The sequence below is a fragment of the Eulemur rufifrons genome, chromosome 15, assembly GCF_041146395.1.
Source record: "Eulemur rufifrons isolate Redbay chromosome 15, OSU_ERuf_1, whole genome shotgun sequence".
Taxonomy (NCBI): Eukaryota; Metazoa; Chordata; class Mammalia; order Primates; family Lemuridae; genus Eulemur; species Eulemur rufifrons.
Genome location: NC_090997.1, coordinates 84060962 through 84081457, shown reverse-complemented (window position 1 = coordinate 84081457; position 20496 = coordinate 84060962). Strand labels below are relative to the sequence as shown.

General features: G+C 36.0%; 1 protein-coding gene across 1 annotated transcript in view; it reads right to left on the bottom strand.

Moving 5' to 3' along the window:
* Window positions 1–14316, bottom strand: part of PDE7B (phosphodiesterase 7B) — a 210657-nt gene extending 196341 nt beyond the window's left edge. The window contains exon 1 of the mRNA XM_069488421.1: window positions 14235–14316. Within this exon, the coding sequence (XP_069344522.1) occupies window positions 14235–14316 (82 nt within the window). The remainder of the gene's footprint in view (window positions 1–14234) is intronic.
* Window positions 14317–20496: the final 6180 nt, after the last annotated feature.

Genomic DNA, 20496 nt, shown 5'->3' with positions numbered 1-20496 from the left:
CTGTAAAAAAAAATGTATATTTTGTAATGAAAGAAAAAATGGAAATTAATTAGCTCAACAGAAAACAGTATTTATTTATGAAGCAGAGTTTTTTTATAGTTCCACTGTGGGCAAGTAAGCACTTATTAGGATCCTTTGTGGGACATTTATTTTCAAGTGTTCAACAAAGAGTAACTATTACTTTGGTTTATGCAACAAGCTCTGTAAACTCTTTAATGTTCATTGACAATCAAAAAATAAAATTTACCTGTTTATTACTATCATTATCAACCTGATGATTTGTTTACATAAATAATCATGATCTTCATTAGAGGCTATTATATAAAATGTTGTTTATACTGAGTTGAATAATAAATTATGCATTCTAACTTTTACTCAAAGGTAATTATTGAATGTTAAATTACTTATGGGACTTTTATATTGCAGCTTGTAGGAAGGTAAATTGGCATAACCACTTTGGAAAACTATTTGGCAGAATAAATTAAAGCTGATGTGCACCCTATGATCCAACAGTTGTGATTCTAAGTAGATACTCAAGAGAACCTGTGCAATTTTGTGCACAATAGGACATGTATTATACAAGAATGTTCATAGCAGTATTATTTGTAATAGTCCAAAACTAGAGATAGACAAATGTTCATTATTACTAGAATTAATAAGTAAATTGTCATACGTGCACTTGTGTGTGCATGCACACACACATACACACACACTAGAATACTCTATAGCAGTGGTCAGTAATCTCTTTCTGTAAAGGGACACATAGTAAATATGTTAGGCTTTGGGCCAGTATCACCTTGATATCAAAGCTAGGAAAGGACACAATAAAAAAAGAAAATTGTAGACCAATATCCCTTGTGAATATAGATGTAAAAATCCTCAGTAACATACTAGTAAGCCAAATCCAATAGCACATAAAAAAAATCCACCATGACCAGGTGAGCTTCATCCCAGGGATGCAAAGATAGCTCAACATATGTAACTCAATAAAAGTGATTCACCACATAAATGAAAGCAAAAACAAAGACCATATGATCATCTCAATAGATGCAGGGAAAGCATTTGACAAAATCCCACAGCCTTTCATGATAAAAACCCTCAAAAACTAGGCATATAAGGAACATATCTTAAAATTATAAAAGCCATATATGACAAACCCACAGCCAACATCGTACCCAATGAGGAAAAGTTTAAAGCATTCCCCCAAAGATCTGGAACAAGACAAGGGTGTCGATTGTCACCACTTCTATTCAACATAGTACTGGAAATCCTAGCCAGAGCAATCAGGCAAGAGAAGGAAACAAAGGGTATCCAAATCAGAAAAGAGGAGGTCAAACTATCACTTTTTGCTGATGATATGATCATGTATCTAGAATATCCCAAAGACTCCACCGAGAGACTCCTGGAATTGATAAATAAATTCAGCAAAGTCTTAGGTTACAAAATCAATGTACATAAATCTGTAGCATTTCTATATACCAATAACCATGAAGCTGAGAGTCAAATAAAACACTCAATACTGTTCACGATAACTACAAAGAAAATAAAATGCCTAGGAATATTCTTAACCAAGAAGGTGAAAGATCTCTCTATAAGGAAAACTATGAAACACTGAGGAAAGAAATCACAGAAGACACAAACAAATGGAAAAACATATCATGCTCATGGATTGGCAGAATCAACATTGTTAAAATGTGCATACTACCTAAAGTGATTTATAGATTCAATGGAATCCCAATCAAAACACAAATGTCACATTTCAAAGATCAACAAAAACGAATTCTATGCTTCATTTGGAACCAAAAAAGATCCTGAATAGCCAAAGCAATCTTAAGCAAAAAGAACAAATATGGAAGCATCACATTACCAGACTTCAAACTATACTACAAGGCCATAGTAACCAAAACATCATGGTATTGGTAGAAAAATAGAGACATAGAACAATGGAACAGAATAGAGTACTCAGATATAAAACCATCTACCTACAGCCAACTGATCTTTGACAAAGCAGACAACAATACACACTGGGGAAAAGAAGCCCTATTCAACAAGAGTGCTGGGAAAATGGGATAGCCACATGCAGAAGAATGAAACAGGACACCTATCTCTCACCACTAAAAAAATTAATTCAAGATGGGTAAAAGACTTAAATGTAAGGCATGAAACCATAAGAATTCTAGAAGAAAATGTAGGAAAAACTCATCTAGATATCAGCCCAGGCAAAGAATTTATGACTAAGACCCCAATGGCAATTACAGTAACAGCAAAAATAAACAAATGAAATTTGATTAAATTAAAGAGCTTCTGCACAGCTAAGAAAATAATCAGCAGAGCAAATAGACAACTTACAGAATGGGAGAAAATATTTGAAAGTATACATCCAATAAAGGGATAACATCCAGAATCTACAAAGAACTCAAGCAAATCAGCAAGAAAAAAACAACCCCATTAAAAAGTGGGAAAAAGACATAAACAGAAGCTTTTCAAAAGAAGATAGACAAATGGCCAATAAGCATATGAAAAAATGCTCAGTGTTAGTAGCCATTAGGGAGTCTGTAATTTAATGAGAGTCATGATCACAGTCATATACTATTACCCAGAGTCCTCTTGGCATTTCATTAGTCAGCCATCTTGTAAATATGATCCGTCAAGGAAGACTTCTTGATGGAAACAGTGAAATAGCAGGCAGAATGAGGTAGCTTTCACACAGACTGCCTGGTGTAATTAATTATTAATAAATCTACCCTGTCAATAATGTAGTAATTCAGGAACAAGTTAATTTTTTTCTAAAAAACATGGAAAATGTATTTTTGAATTCAATATGTACTTCCAAAATGTTCAATTACTTTTTCCAAATACTTGATTTTCTAAAAGAAGACAAAATATTGAGATTTTACTGACAATGTGATATAAATTTTAGAAAGCAGCTTGGCCTGGTAACTCTTTTCCTATGTTTACAATACATATTCCCCAAACTCACAGATGTGTGTTATATAATTATCACTGAAAAATGAGGATATGGCTATTCACCAACCTCATGGAATTCTATGTCCTATTAGTATTTCTGGTATTATTTTCTTATATTTCAGAATGTGAGGGCCTCTTCTAGAATGAAAACTCCCATTTCCTTTTGTACCACATAGAACTAGCAGGGGAGCTCCTGGAATCCAGAATTTAGGTAAAGACAAAATGGCAATGTGCAAGATTTCATAATGTTAACTATCTCATTAAATTACAGGTCAGAAAATTTTAAAAATGTTGACTACAGATCAAATGTATTAAACTCATATATGGTTGACTCCATTAAAGTAGGCAAAAAAATTCTATGCATTTGTTTATCATTATGTATAAGATATTTTTAAACTTGCTGTGAAGATTTTTACGATAAGAAATAATTAGTAGTTTGATAGTATCAATACTAGGCTCACAAAAGTTGAACACTTGCATTAGTCAGATGTGAAAGTTTTGGGCTTTTGAAAACTGAACTTTTTGTACTACCAGTCAGCTACTTCTTTGGAACAGATCTCCTGGTAAAGTGATACAATATCTTTTAGCATTTAGATATAACAAAGAAATGCTACAAAGATAGCAATTGATATAATGGGAACCAAATATTTTTTTAATACCTTAAAATTTTCTTCTTGTGCATCTTTTCTAATACACATAATTTTGTCTCACTCTAAAAATGTCTATATCTTGTAAACATTTATAATCTCTAAATATTAGAAAACTTTATATATTTATAGTTGCTAAGGAAGATGGTTTGAGATTGACAGGTTGGGATCTCTTAAGCCACCCTGAGTAGTGAGACTACATAAATAATTTTCTGTTTAAAAGATATAAATTTACCATGAAATATAATCTGTACTCCTTCTAATAAAAAGCCTAACATTGTTTTTGGGTCAAAACTCAAAGTGACATTGTCTCAGGAACATTATAAAAAAAATACAGCTTGATCTATGCAAAGGTTCCTAGGTGGACTCGTCCTGAGAGCAAGAAGCTTTTGAATGAAATTTGTAAGAGGGGGCAATGAGCCAGAAGTGGGTGGCTGAGGAGGAAGAGACAGTTTTGTTGTGATTGGCCAGGGTGGGCCCAGCTCAGGGGACATTAGTACTCCTAGAGCTCAAATGGCTTAGCACCTTTGGTCTCTTCTACAAATTGGGAGGTGGATGTAGAGGTGTCACCTTTTAGGCCAAGTTAGGTAAAAAAAAAAAAAAAAAAAAAAAAAAAGAAAGAAAGAAAAGAAAAAAATATAGCCTTGTAGAGGTGCTATGAGTGGTGGGAGAAAGTTAGGGGTGAATACATAACTTTACACATTTCTTATACTTTCATTAGAAATTATTTTTCATGTTCCTTAGGAATCTTAAGCCAATGCTGGATGCTACGTAGGGATAGAAAGATAAATTAAACAGAGACCTATTCCCTAGGAATGTGCAGGCTGGTTGGGGAAATGAAGTATCTCCTGTGTCTGAGGGAGAGGGATTTGTGAATTTGCATCAAGGCACTCCTGTGCAGGTTGCCTTGGGCAGACATCGGAGAAAGAGGAGGAGGAGGTAGGGGCAGCTAAGGAGAAAAGAGCAGGGAAGAGTCTTCATGAACAGGGGGCAGTTACTCTTCTGAAATGTGTATTGGGAACACATAGTTTATATTTTCTGTATTTTTAATTTTAAGGAATGGGCCTTGATATTTTAGTTCACAGTTTCTAACCACAACTGGGTCCTCAGAACTGCTTCTCAATTTTTATTTTATGTCTGTAGTCAGTTCCTTTTTATTCCCTATAACATTAGTTTTAAATTAACCTATTTCTGGCCAGGCACAATGGCTCACACCTGTAATCCTACCACTCTGGGAGGCTGAGGCAGGAGGATCACTAGAGGTCAGGAGTTTGAGACCAGCCTGAGCAAGAGTGAAATGCCATCTCTACAAAAAATAGAAAAATTAGCTGGGTGTGGTGGTGGTGTGCCTATTGTCCAGCTAATTGGGAGGCTGAGGCAAGAGGATAGCTTGAACCCAGGAGTTTGAGGTTGCTGTGAGCTATGATGATGCCACTGCATTACAGTCTTGGCAACAGAGCAAGACTCTGTCTCAAACAACAACAACAACAACAACAAAAACCATTAACCTATATTTTTATGCTTGCATCCACTACTTCTCTCTTTACTCTCATCAGAGTATGAAGCTTCCTTATTAAAAAGAAGGGAAGTGATTAGATGGAAATCCTCTCAGCTTTGGCCTGCCCCCACCCTGGTGGACACATCTCCATCCCTACTCTTCCTCGTCCACCCTGACAATCTTCTCCCCAGTCGCAGGTTTAAGGCTCACAACTACTCCTTTTCTCTTCAGTCACTTCCTCTCCTCTCTCCTCTCAGCGTCAAAACGTTCTCCCATCTTTCCCATACTAAGAAACCCTTCCTGACCCCAGGCTTGGCACTGTCATGCCCCTGCCTTTCTTTCTCAGACAAGTTTCTTGACAAAGGAGCCCCCTGCTCAGCCCCCTGCTACTGGGCTCACGCTGCCCGCCCCACCCCCCCACTGCCACTCCCCCGCCTTCTGCTACGGCTGCCCTCGCTGGTTTACCCTCCAGCTAAGTCCAATGAACACTTTTTCAGTTTGATCTCATTTGACCTCTACACTATTTCACATTGTCATTATGCCCTTCCTTCTGGAACTCTCTCCTCTTGCCTAAGATGCTAAGATACCATTCCGTCATTTTCCTCCATCTCTCTGCCTACTCATTCTTAGTATCATACCTACGTAGACTTTTTAGGCTCCTACAGACTCCTCTGGAACCTGCCCAACCCTTCAGGGCGATGCTTCCAAGTGTTCTCAGGTGCACCCCATCTCACTCTTCACCTTCCCTGGGAGAGCTCATCGCGGGTATGTCATCACCACCACTGATTTGCAGACCCATCATCTGAGCTCAAGATTCCCTGCTACACTGTGAGCACCTCAAATTTACTGTGCCTAACACTTAATTCATTATTTCCTCCCAGTTGCAAATCCCATTCTCTTGTACTCTCCTTTGCAGGGGAAGGCAGGACCTCCATCTATTTAGTAACATTTCCTACACTCAATCCATTGTAAAGTTCTGTTACCCTCTTGAAAAGTCACCTGGGTATCCTGTGCCTTCTGTCCTCCCTGACACTGTCTGAGTTCAGGCAGAACTCATCATGTCTCACCTGACACCTGCTGCCATTTGCTAGGCAGGTCTCTCTAGTCTTGTCCTGTGCATTCTCTGTGCCGACCAGATGATCTAAGGCCTGCATCTCACCTCGCAGCTCCTCTGCTTAAACATCCTGAAATGGTTTGTTGTCCTGTTATAAGGCCCTTCATAATCTGTCCTAACTTTCTCTCTACATAGAATTATCTTATTCTTTTCCTCTTATTCTGTTCTCTAGACATGATGACCTTCTTACTGTTTTTCTAATTGGTTCTCTAACTGCTTACATTAAGCTGCTGATAATATGAATAATTCCAGTACCAACACCTTTCACAGGGAGCTGCCCCCACCCCAACCATCAGGGTCATCTGCTGCTTCTCTCTGACACTCAGCCTCTTATCACATCTTAAAAGAGGCTTTTCCTGACACCACTGCGCCCCACTCATATGACCTAGGCCTTCCTTATTATGTTTTATCATACTATGTTGTCTGTGTGGTTGTTCCTGTCCAAATAGATTGGAAGCTTCTTGAGGACAGAAGCCAGACCTTCAATGTCTTTGCATCCCTAGTCTGGCAATAGATACACAATGTGTATCTATAAATGCTGTTGACTGAACACATGTTCTGAAGTGTAGCTTTGTATGAAGGGTGATAGGTCTCACTGAATGACCTATACCTTCATTCAGAAAATGAAGCTGATACGCTACAAGACTGACACTCCTACGCTTTTGGGTTTAACAGTTTCCGTTCTGATAGTTTGGCCTTTGCTTGTGTTGTTATTCTTCAGATAGCTCTTGTCTGAGCCCTGGCTCCCAGCTGCACTAAAAAAGTGTGGGGTTTTATTGCTGTGGAAACGTGTTTTCTTCACGCAAAGCAATATTGACTTCCAAATCCAAATTTTTAAAAGGCAGTGGGATAATGTAGAATGTCTTTTAAACCACAAAATTCAAAATGAAATAATTTTCTGTATATTCTAATAAACATGTGAAGACAAAATTGCAGGCTTCTTCCTGTTTTCTCAGCACAACGCTCCATCCGCCCAAGAATAAACCGTGGCAATAGGGATTCTACCTTTCTCATTATTATAGCAACTTTTAGAGTATTCTAGCAGAGGATTGGGCATACAGTGGTGCTCAACAAATATTTGTTAATCTCTTCCTCCTTGGGGTAGGCTCTAATTGCCTATTTGTAGTGAACCACTATTTCTTATCTTGAAACCTACAGTAATATGCTCGGGAAGCTGCCAACTAGTTCATGTAGAAGCTGACCCACAGCCTTGGCTGTGTTAGCAGAGGGTTTTAAAAGCTGTTCCAACCTGTCTTTGACACATTTGGGGGATGCTCTACAGATGATTCTGCTGTTCTCACAAATGCATCAGCATGTATCTATATTGAGTTCCTCTTAAGGGCTGGATAGCTAGATGTTCAGATGCTGGGTTAGTGAATAAAACTGAGTCCCTACTTTCCTGATATTTACGTTCTTGTGTACGGGTACATTGTGAAGCAAGGCTGGGGAATAGCGATTAACAAACAAATATAAAATATGTCATTTGGTAATAAGTGCAATGAAAAATATAACAAGGCAGGGCCCTGTGTGAGTGACGAGCATTAGGCTTTCACTTTCCTCCCTCTCTCTTTCAGCAGAGTTGGAAAATATTGTCTAGAGATCTGATTATTTCAGCATGCATATAGGAAGAGTGAGTTGATGTATCCAAGTGATATGAATGAAATGCTTTGTAAAGGCAAGTCAAAATTAATTCAAATTCCCAAGGCATTCTACCTTATTAAAGCAAATTAAGCAACTTGAAAACTTCTATCTTTAAACATAGACCTTACTTTTAAAGTCAAGTGCATATAAAATAGTCCTCACAATAGTCATGCTTTAATAACCCATAATGATAATCTGCTTACTACTAAATTGCCAATATGCACTTGAAAATACCTATTCACTTGAGCCAAATTGAGATGGTTTAATATTCAAAATATACCAAAGTTACCAATTTGCATATAAAAATAGTACTAATATAAAATGAAGTTCAAGGACTTAGAATAAATTAAGTAATTAGTATTAATAAAAATAATACATTTATAGTACTTCTAAAATTCTAGTGAATGATTTAATATTTATTGTCATCTGATCCTCAAAAACCTAATAAGGTAGATAATATTGTTATTATTGCTTATTATTCCATTTTAGAGAAGAGTAAGCTGAAGTCTACAACCTTTAAGGGATGTGCCTGGTATCAGTCACTAGCTGATACTAGTGCAATGCCCTGTTCTTTCTACTACACCACAGTGACTTACTTTGATAACAGATCTTATTTTGCCTTAAAACAGATTGTGTGTCACTTTTTAAGAAAAATTTTATAGGCCTCAAAAGTGTCTGCATATAAAAATCAAAGGCAGGAGCCAGTGATAAAAGCAAAATATTGATATTAAAAAACGCCTAATTTTATTAGATGACAAAGTTCCAAAAAAGTGAAAAAAATCAATTTTCTGTTATAACAGATGAAAATACTGTCTTATTTTTAAAATAAAATACTATGATATATCAAGGGGAAAAGACAGAGCTAACACATATTTTAAAAAAATCAAACCTAGATTTCAGGCCATCAGATATACATTGAGTTAAATATACATTGGGTTAAAATGATTTAATTTAACAAGTATCTAGTGAATGGCTGTACTTAAACTGCCCAGCAGAAACAAGTTTATAGAGTATTCTGTAATACTCTATAACTAAATCAAAAATACTCTCTAACTAACTAAATAAAAGAGACCAGAACTCTCTTTTATCTGGTATTTCTGCCCTTTTTAGAGCCAATGATAACTGTCAAGCTCTCTATAATCAGGCCTCAACTTCCTTTCCAATTTATCCTTTCATCCACTTTGTGGCTTGAAACGCTCAGCTGCCCCAGAAACACTCCTCAGTTTTCTTGTTTCTGGGCTTTTGAGAGTGGTGTTGCATCCGCCTCGAATGCTGCCTCTTTCTCGCCTTTGCGTATTTGAGTCCATGTGTCTTCACATCCCAGCTATGTGCACTCTCTCCATCCTTTGAAGTCCCAGTACACTTTATCTTTATTTCATTTATGTCATTTGTCACACTGGAGCTGATGTGGCATATTTTGAGTTTCAAGACTTGAATCTATTGTTGGACTGCAAACCCTCCAAGCACAGAATCTGTGCCCCGTTGGTCTTGGATTCTCAATGCCTAGCGTACTACCTTGCATATAGTAGGTGCTTTATGCACATCATGACAATGAATATTGGATGAAGGTCTAGTTCTGCCTTTGAGGCACTACATAATTTTTAAGAAAGTATTTAATATTTTAAAAAATTGTCCTCACAGTTGCATAATGTTTTAGCTTTTTGGTTGTTTTTCTAACCATCATTAATGTCATCAATAAATAATTTATTTTTTACTAGTTCATTTATTTTTATTATCAATTTTTAAATTTTCAATTATTTGTTGTTTATACATCAATTGCTAAATATTTAAATAAGTAAATATTCAGGGCAGATGTCGTAACAGGTGTCTCCTCACAGAACATCTCATTCTATCACCAGAAAAACCCCTGGGCTAGGAAGGACAGATGTTTTTATTTCCATTTTGCAGGAAAACTGTACATTCAATCCTAAAGAGATGAAATAACTTCTATGAGTACAGAGTTAATTTTTCAGAGGTAAGGCTATAAAGCAAGTCTCTCTATGCTTATGTTGAGTGTTCATAAAATATTGATTTTATGGGTTTTTTTTACTCTGAAGATTAGCAACACATTTAAATAATTTATGATAAACTTCAACCAGAAAACAGACTAATACGAACACTCCCTTCTAAGCCATGACAGGTAAGAAAGTGCTTATTGTATGTTCAAATAGTCATGACACCATCAGCATGAAAGGAATGATGAATGAAACAAAAACAGGGCCACTGAAAGTTTCAGATTGGAAAAAAATTAAATCTTGATAAAGAGGATGGAGAAAGTGAACAAACAAAATATCATACATTAGAAATTAAGGCTTACTGTTTGAGGGAATCCCACTCTACGAACAAGGGGAAAGAGGAAGCAGAAAAAAAGCACCGAACCTGATCTGGAATTCCTTTTTGAAAGTTTTCTTTTCCCAAGATTTATCATTTCACAGAGCAAAGTTAACAAATGAACTGAGAAGTGAATTAACGTTGATCATTTTACATAACATCTTTAAATACTCTTGGCTTTCTTTACCCACGGTTTTCATTATACTTTTGAAAAGTAAAATCCTTTTAGTAACTCACCATACTTCATGCATTAATTACACGATGAGAGATCATTTCTCTGCCACTTCCCTTTTCCTTTAGTATCAGTTCATTACACCCAAATAAGGTACAAGTCTCGCTATACAGTTGTATGTCCTTTGATATAATCATATAAACTTCTGAGGCCAATTTGAACTTGAGAGAAATATGATGGCTAAATTAAAAAAAGTGGTGGGGGGAGGACAGGGAGGTGGGAGTTCTAAACACGTTGCCCTATGCCTGAATGTAAGAAAAAAGCAACATTTATTACAATTTGGTACTTAAGTTGATCATGCACATTTGCCCTCTCTAAACAATCTTAAGGAATAAACAGTTAATGCCCAGTTTAGCCGGCTCTGCAGCATACCCTGTTTACCTTCATATTCAGCATGAACTATTCTCCTGAAGCCAGAAATGATTCCCTGCAAGACCCATATGTGACAGTAATTTTCTCCCACTGAAAATTGCATTGAATTCAGTGCTTCAGAGTAACTCGAGGTGAATTTTACACTTATGTCTCATTTAACGGAATGAGTCAGAAGTGTGATTTTCGGTGAGGATGGCTTATTCATGGAACTCGTGAGGTAGACAACTCAAAGCACAAACACTGCATTTTTCAGAATGATCTGGGGACCCACCAGTACAAAAGAAGGGAACTGCAAAGGAAGTCTCTGCCTAATGACCCTCTTCCATATTCCATCTCAACTGTGCTGAAACCAGAGCACAGCTAGGATCCAGGCAGGCACCCAAACACGGAGTGTGGGTGGGCAGCGAGAAGGATCTTAGCGGGGAGAGAGCCAAGTGCTTGACAATTTAAAGATGAAGATGTCTCGGGTTGGCTCCCATCAGGGATCTCAATATTGGGGGCGGCATAAAGGTCAGAGGTGAAGTTTTAGAAATGCAGGCTTTATATATTTGGTCTATCTTGTTTGGAGGTTTTGATTTACTCATAAAATGTTATAAAATTACTTACAAAAATACAAACTACGTTCATGGTTGGCAGCACTTATAAAACGTAATGGTCCTTTAACATATCATAGACTCCTTATCCTTTGCTATTGGAGGTGTAAAGTTTTTTCAAAAAATGCTTGAGGAAACCATAAGGACATGATCTTAGGTTCCTCTTGAAGGAGGCAACAAACTAATCCCTCAGACGATGGAGAAGAGGTGCTTTTTTTGTTGTGTTAATATAGATGTTCTTTCTTGAAGAAATAAAAGACGTGATCTGTTTTAGTGACTTATGTATTCATAATGAATTTCTCTTGTTTAAATGAATAAACTGTTCAACTTTACTTCTAACCTTACTCCACAATGCTATGAAATAGCAGTCCTTGGGCCTCAGTTAGATGCATGCTAATGGCCGGTTGATCTATGTGTATCGATATGCCTAATAATTTTATTTTGGTATTCTTCTATCTAAGATTTCAAAGGGCTTTATAAATGTTTGAATTAATAGTTGCAGCAATTCTAAGTCTTCTTAGATGTAAGCTCCTGGAGAAGACAACTTTCACTATAGGAGTAACTCAAGCTCACTAGGCACAGGATTGTCTTTGAACACCCAATAATTATTTACTATCTATTTTAAAGGTAAAATGTACATTCTTTATTCATATATGTCCTCACACTAATAAAAGTTTTCATTCTCATGTTTCCTTTTTATTATCTAGTTCTTTATTACTAAGAAAAAATGGGAATCTAACGAACCAATGAAAGCTACAAAGTTAATAACCAATAGCAGCTTAATTAATACCCTGCTATTGGTAAGGATATCTATATTTTGAAAGAGAGGGCATTTCTTAATTTACTTATAATAAATGACCCAATTATGTAAGGTGCTTAGGATGGATTTCACCTGCCACTATTAAGTGCTCAATTAATTATAATTATTATGACAGTAGTAGCAATATAAAACTAATTTATATAAATATATTTCTCATTTTAGAATTTTGTGTAATCTGATTAATTCATTAAGGACATATTTGGTGGTCAGTAATGCCTTCTGGCAACTATATAAACCATACTGTATAACCTAGAAGAGTTGGAAAGATGACTGACCTTATTTTAAGTGAAGTCAAGTCTTTAGGCAGTCTATGGCTATCCTTCTCCTAGCTATAATCAAAAAACTTCAAGGGAGTCAGGACACAGGAAAATTCAGTCAAAATAGATGCTGTGCTTATGTGCTTAAAAACATTATGAATTAAAAATGGATTCAAGTTACCAGATCAGATGATAGCTACAATCAAGTAATATTTTAGCAGTATTAAGTCACCTGTAGTATCAGACCATTTGCCTCAATTTCTTTATTTTTAAAATGAGGCTAACAATAGCAATCATATCTTGCTATTGTGAAAATTAAATGAGTTAATTGATGAATAGATTTGATGTGGTGGTGAGATAGTTCCTAAATCCAAGGTTGGAATATATAGTTTGACAAAGTAATTATTTTCTGTTTCCAACTTTTTCTATCTACCTTTTTATCTATCTATCTATCTATCTATCTATATCTATCATCCTGAAATGTTAGCATTTTAAAAGCATTTTCATGATTAAAGGAAAAGAATGAAGAAATATTGGGGATTTGAAATGAGAATATGAGGCTATGCTACATTCATTGTTAATGAGCTTCCAGTAAAATGTTCATTTTCCAATGGATGTGTTACAGTAGAGCCACCATTTTAATTAAAGTAAAAGCATGAGAACTGCAACAGAGAGGTTTAGAAAATAGTAGAGAAGATAAGAAAAGATCAGAAGGCTAGGAAAATATGGTGTCTGTTTTTTGTTTGTTTTTTTTAAATCACAAGCAACCTCTCATTATTTGTTATATGATTATCTTAAATTATAAATTACCAAGATCTTTCTTTACCTCTATTTATCTTGCTGTCTACTTTTGGGTCATCTCACCAATAATCTAGGCAGCCAAATGAGGTGGTCAGTGTAAATGAAAGAAGCTAACATGAATCATTTTGTTTTTGTTTATGAATGTGGTTCAAGGTTAAAATGGACAAGGGTGAAATTTTGGTGAAAAAAAAATTTAAGAATTATTTTTGTTTATCCATGTTCCTGTTTGTTCCATTACTATAATTAATTGAAAGTTCATTGGACATAGCTTAGCAGCTTTAATCTGATCTAAACACTAGACCTACAATTTTATGGTTTAGAAACTTTCACATCATGATCTAAACCATTTCTCACTTTGTGGTTAAGTGCATCACTTTTATTCTATATACTGTTCCTAACCTATAAAATGAGGAAGATAATACCAACTTCATTACCTAACAGAAAAGTACATATTAAGAGTTTGTGAAAGACATTAGTGATATATCATCCCACAAGAATGAATGATTATTCATTACAATGTTGCTATTTCATTACAAGTGCAGTATGGGTAATTATTGTGCTGACCTCAGATTACTGTAGTTCAAAAATACATTTTTCCCAGGCATTATAAGTAAGGGCTTTGTTCTATGAGGTAAATATTTAATAGTTTACTTATGTATCTTATCATCTCTGGTTTAGGAATTACAATATGAATTTTCTTACCTTTTCATCACAGGTTTCTGAATACAAAGCACTCAATTCTATGTTATGTTGATGATCCAAGAAAAATTTTGGAAGACTCAAAACCTTTTTTCATCATCAAGTGTTCCACATATAAATGTGTTACAGCTGTCTATAAACCCATAAAAGCCTATAAGCCTCCTCAAAATGGAGCAAGAGATAGTCAATAAGGCAACCGAACAGCAGTAACTCCACATGACATCAGCATGCTTAATATATTTAAAACGAGAAGCCTTCTTACCTAGCATGCAAACACATTTGGCATTCTGATCAGAGTTCTCAAACAAGATTTCGCCACACCTCTGAAATAGAAAGATAGCCATAGTTATTTTAAGGTTTCATATCTGGATTCCCAAGGCAACCTGACATTACCGTGACATTATGCTATTCCTCTTGTTTTTCATCGGTTACCTAAGTCTAGGGACTTAAATCATAAACAGGAGACTTTCCTGGTAGTAAAATATTTGAGGGGTAAGTTGGGATAGATTTTTCCTGCATGCCAAATGCCCCTGCCTATAGCTGATTCTATGTGCTTCCATGAGAAGTCATGGCTAGAGATGAACTTGGTTTCTAACAGTATCTATTTCAGTGGAAGATACACCATCTATTTTAGGCCCAATAATCTGAGATTAATTACTCTCAAAGTTGGTCCTTTTTCAGCACCTATATTATTCTAAACTACCCACTCTGGAATCAAGCACAGGTTTTATCAAGCACAAAGTCAGGTGGCCTATACTTTATTAAAGTATACTTGAACTTGGGAGGAAAAACAAATAAAAAAAATGATGAAAAATGTGGGTTTTCCTGAACCCACATATTCACGAACATATCAACTTTCCTATCTATACCTTAGTTTTAACTTGGTCTGTTAAAACTTTTATGCAAGGCAAACTCCAGAGATCCAATCAATTATTTAAGAACAGGTCACACTATATGATGGCTATGATTAACTAATGGTTAATACCTGAATATGTAAATAAATCCTCCAAATTAGTAAGAATATAACAAATTACCCAATAGAAAAATAGATAAAGGACACAAGCAAGCGATTTATAGAAGAGGCAATCTGAGTAGTCATAAGGGTAGAAAATATATTTGACCATACCAATAACCAGAACAAGCAAATTCAAGATAAAATGACATTTATTTTGGACTCATCATTAGAAAGCTGGCCATAACAAGTATTTTCAAGATTATAGAGAAATGGATACACTCACACAACATGGTTTGGAGTATAAAGTGACACAAGTGCTTTGGAAAAAAATTTGCAAAATGTAGCAAAGTTGAAACATTCATACCCTATGACTTTAGCAAGTCATCTTCTAAACTTATAACTAGAGAGATTTTCACATACAACTTTAATGTCCTGGTACAAAACAGATAAATAAACTGTTATTCACAACTGGAATACTACATGGCAGTTACAATGAACTAGAGCTACATATACTGTAAAGCATACAATATATATATAATATGTATATATAAAATATATAATATTAAAATTATAGAATGCTCAAATCATATAAAATATGTATAATTTTCAAATTATATAAAATATGTATTTAAAATCATATAAATGAATAATATTAATCCAAAAAACTGTCCCTATTTTTTATGAAGTTGAAAATATCTAAAAGTAGTACATATCTTTATGAACACTTTAATTTATAGAAAAAGCAAAAAACATGCAATGAATAGTGAAGCATCGAATTCAGAATGGGGGGAAGAGATACTGAGAAATGAAATGTTGGCGAGTACACAGGGGTTATCAACTTTTTCTAGAACGATTTGTTTCTTAAATTATTCTCTGAACTTTTTTCTATGCTTGAAACATTTCATAGTAAGAATTGCCCCACATGCAATACTCCGAATATAAAAATGGCCCTTTGCATAATGCACCTCTGCATCCGTCTCCCTTGGGCTTACGGAGGCCATTGGTAGCAGACTGGACTGTCTTCCCAACAACTTCACTATTTCTTCCCTTTGCTCTTAGGGAGACTAAGAATTGTCACCTTGGCCCATTTTCTTCTTTCTTTTTCTGCTCACAACTTGGTTAGTTCCACTCCCATAAATCTTTATTATAACTACACTTTTTTTTTTTTTTTTTTTTTTTTTTGAGACAGAGTCTCACTCTGTTGCCCAGGCTAGAGTGAGTGCCGTGGCGTCAGCCTAGCTCACAGCAACCTCAAACTCCTGAGCTTAAGCGATCCTACTGCCTCAGCCTCCCGAGTAGCTGGGACTACAGGCATGCACCACCATGCCCGGCTAATTTTTTTTTCTATATATATTTTTAGCTGTCCATATAATTTCTTTCTATTTTTAGTAGAGATGGGGTCTCGCTCTTGCTCAGGCTGGTCTCGAACTCCTGAGCTCAAACGATCCGCCCACCTCGGCCTCCCAGAGTGCTAGGATTACAGGCGTGAGCCACCGCGCCCGGCCTATAACTACACTTAATATAAGACAAAGGAACTTAAGGGGCAAAAATTTCTGGATGTGAGAATTTGAGTTCTTCCTACCTAATTACCAACTCCTGTCCAAAGAGGGGCAGATTGAGAAGAGAAAGGATGACGCTATCACATTCAAATTAACCCATTTTTTTTTTTTTTGCACGACCTACATTATGTACAAAAAGATGGACAATTGGCTATCTTGTGATATGAAAAGGAAGAATGTTGCTTTGGTGAGTCAGGAGGCTGGACTTCGGAGGAGGAGTTGGGTGCAGCCTAAGGTTGCAAGAGGGCATTGGATTCTTGATGGAGGGTCCCTGTTGTGAGCTTTTCTCCCAGCTACTCTGCTCACCTAGTGTGGTATTTATCATGCTACCTAATCTCTTCATGCTTCATTTCTTCATAAGTAACATGATGCCAATATATGCCATGAAGTCAGGTTAGAGAGCAAATGTGAGGATTAATGATCCATGGAGTCTGATCCTATTTTTTCCTGATTTGTTGATGTTTTGGCAGAGGTAAACCCTTTCATATCACTAGGATCCATTTCCTGCATTACCGGCTTTTTAAAGTGGTATTTTTATGACCTGAGTTAATAATTATTTTTAAATGAAAGATCAGAGGTTTCTAAAATGTTTTCAACTTTTTGGCAACAAAGTACTTGGAAGCACTATCAATCCATATTTGGAGTCCTACGAGTAAGTAACTTCAGGACTCTGCTCCCCTACCATTTGTTAAGGACAAAATCCACACGTGTGCTTTGCTGGAAGAGCTATCCTTCTTTCCTTGCAGGGCCTTACAGGGTGGGGTGAAGGGTGGAGATTGGATAACTTCCCATGGCTACCATAGCCCAAAAGCAGACTTATATGTGCCACTCATTTGTGGCACAGTGTGGGTGGTGGCACTGCGCTGGGGGTCTTCCTCTCTTTCCTGGTCATGAACAAACCCAGGAAGAGTTTCTGAAACTCCTGTAAGGCATGCATTCCTTAACAGACATGGCCTGCCTGGGTTCACTGACCAGACAGGCTTATCACCAAGCAGCAAGAGCAGGTGTGGTGGCCCTTCCAGTGACAATGAGGTAGACCTCTTCCTCGTCTTCATCTCTCTGGAGGTCTGGGAAATGGCTGAGGCACCTTTAACAAGCTCTTTAATGGCTCTGCTTTGTAAAGTTACCTGAGGATGATGGTAACAGATTTTAAAGCAATGCCCAAGGGAATCTGATTGTTCTCAAGACTTGAAAGAAATCAGATTTCTTTCCAGTGCTTTTTCTCATTGATGCCAGTGTTTACCCAGCCTTGGCTGCCAGGCTCCTGTTTGCTATGCAACCCAGGGTGATGACCCAGTTTAGGAGATTAATTGGGATAAGCTACAGGGTCCAAGACTCAGGAACTGCAAGATCTGCCATGGGGGAAGGTCTTGTGCCCTGCTGGGTTCTTGGGTGCTGCAACCTTCCTCCCTCGATGCTCTCTAGTCAAGCTTGCCGGGAGTCCCCTCCCCAGCACCCTACTGCCAGGTGACCTTGACTTTGTGCTGGCTTCTGCTCACCAGGATTCTGCCTAATTCTCAGAGTCTATCTATCCTTAGAGATTCCATCTTTGTTTTGTCTTCTGTGCCTGAAATATTGAGACCAACTTGCCTCATTTGTGCCCATCTCTCCCAGCGAACACTGCCTCCAAATAACAGGCATAGTTATTGAAGTTCCCATCCAAATAGGTGACTCTCTGCCAGTAACAGAGAGATCCTCCTTGCATGTGCTCTCCTTCTGTAGCACATAGGAAATTCTGCACATGAATTCAGGTGTGTAATACCTGTTGCCCTCATAGACCATAAAAAATCATACCACATTCATTGGCAGTGTTTCTAACATGTCTCATGATTGTAACCCTGGTGATTTATACATACCAGGCCCTAATACATCTTTGTGGACTAGGTAGACTAAATACTTGCAGATTAGCTAACATTTATTTAGTCCACACCATGGGCTAAGCACTGTTGTAAGTGTTGTACACCTACCATTTCCTACTCTCATTATACTCTGTTAGCAGAGCAGAATATTGAGGCACAGACAGTACAATTCACTGTAGGATACTCTTCTCGAATGAATGAGTGAATAAATCTTGATGGCTTACCCAATACTTGACCAAGAAACATAGATTTCCAAATATTGGCTACTTTTGACCTCCTCATTGCCTTGGCCAAGTAGATTGTCTCTACTTACATCTCCTTCTTTCACCCATTAACTACTGGCTGTTTGCAAGAGTTTCCATCTATTAGAGAATCAGCTTTGGATCAGACTGACCCAAATCCTGTTGCTGCCTCCTCCCATCTACTGTACTACCATGAGAAATTTGTTTAGTTTTGCAAACCTGCTTTCTTATCTGTAAAATAAGGTAATGTTACCTACATCACAGTATCATTGCAAGTTTAGTTTTTAATTCATTATGAATAAGAATGCACTAATTAAAATTATTATAGATAAAATTATAAGATAGGAATGAATAACTATAACTCATCCATTAAAATTCTATTTTAATTCCTATATAATTATTTTGGATTGGAAATGAAGAAATACTTCCAATTTAAGTCAGAATATTTCATAAGTTGGTTGCTAATTCTTATTGATTAAGAATTTTCTATATTAAGTCTAAAGTTTGACTTTTATTCAGGGAAGAAAAATATGAATGTTATAAAATACTGCATCTATTATTCATTGTTGCCAAAATACAGAATCAACCTAAGTGTCCATCAATGGTTGAATGGATACAGAAAATGTGGTACATATACACAATGGAATACCATTCAGCCTTAAAAAAAAGAGGAAACCCTGTCATTTGTGACAATATGGATGAATCCGGAGGACATTAAATTAAATGAAATAAGCCAGGCACAGAAAAACAAATACCACATGATCTCACTTATATGTGGAATCTAAAAAAGTTGAATTCATAGAAGCAGAGAGTAGAATAATGGTTACTAGGAGCAGGAGGTAGGGGTAAGAAGGGGAGATTGGGAAGATGTTGGTCAAAGTATACAAAATTTTAGCTAGACAGAAATAATTTCAAGAGATCTATTAAACAACATAGTTACCATAGTGGTAACAATGTACTATATATTTGAAAATCACTAAGAGAGATTTTAAGTATTCTCACCACAGAAAGATAAGTATATGAGATAACACATACGTTGATTAGCTTGATGTAGCCATTCCACAGTGTAAACATATTTCAAAACATCATGTTGTACATCAAAAATATATACAATTTTTATTTGTAAATTAAAAAATAATAAAAAATACTGTTTCCATCCAGTATATTAAAATTTTTTTAATTAAAATGATATAATTCCATTAAAAATAATGTGTTCCAGCAAAATGTGCATAAAATATGTTTCTCTTAAGTAGACTGTATTTTTTTATTACTTCCAACAAAAATTTAGTTGTGAAAAATTGATGTTAGAAGTAATTTTAAAAATCACACTTTAGCATTAAGCAAACCTCTTTTCCTTAAAGGAAAATATATTCAATGTGATAATATACAAATATTGGTAATATTACCACATTATTATATCTTACCATATATATTATCATGATTATTAAAAGTAGTGAAAAGCTCACATTTTGTTCTCATTGTTCAATTGACAGTATTTTCAGCTTTCTTAAACCAGTTAATATTTTTCCTGGTTCAAACAAGCTTTCATACATCATTTTATTTTTCTGAGGAGTTACTATCACTTGCATGTATGTCTCTCAGCAGGCCTCTAGCAACTAATCTTTTTAGAGAATGTGTTTTAATATCTTAGAAGAGAGGAAATATTAGTAAAAAAATAAAACAAAAGACAGAAATCCTTTATGCTTAGAGGTTTGCACCACTGTCAGCTGAGACAATAACAGTTTTCTGCAAGTAGGTAATGTTAAATGTTATCAGAAAATAATTAATAGGTTGTGACTCTTTCATTATTTCCTTCTCACATTTATGTTTTTTTTTTTTTTAGTAGAGGGGAATTTAATAAAAGGAATTAGATACTTATAAAATTATTGGAGAACCAGGCCATAGGCTG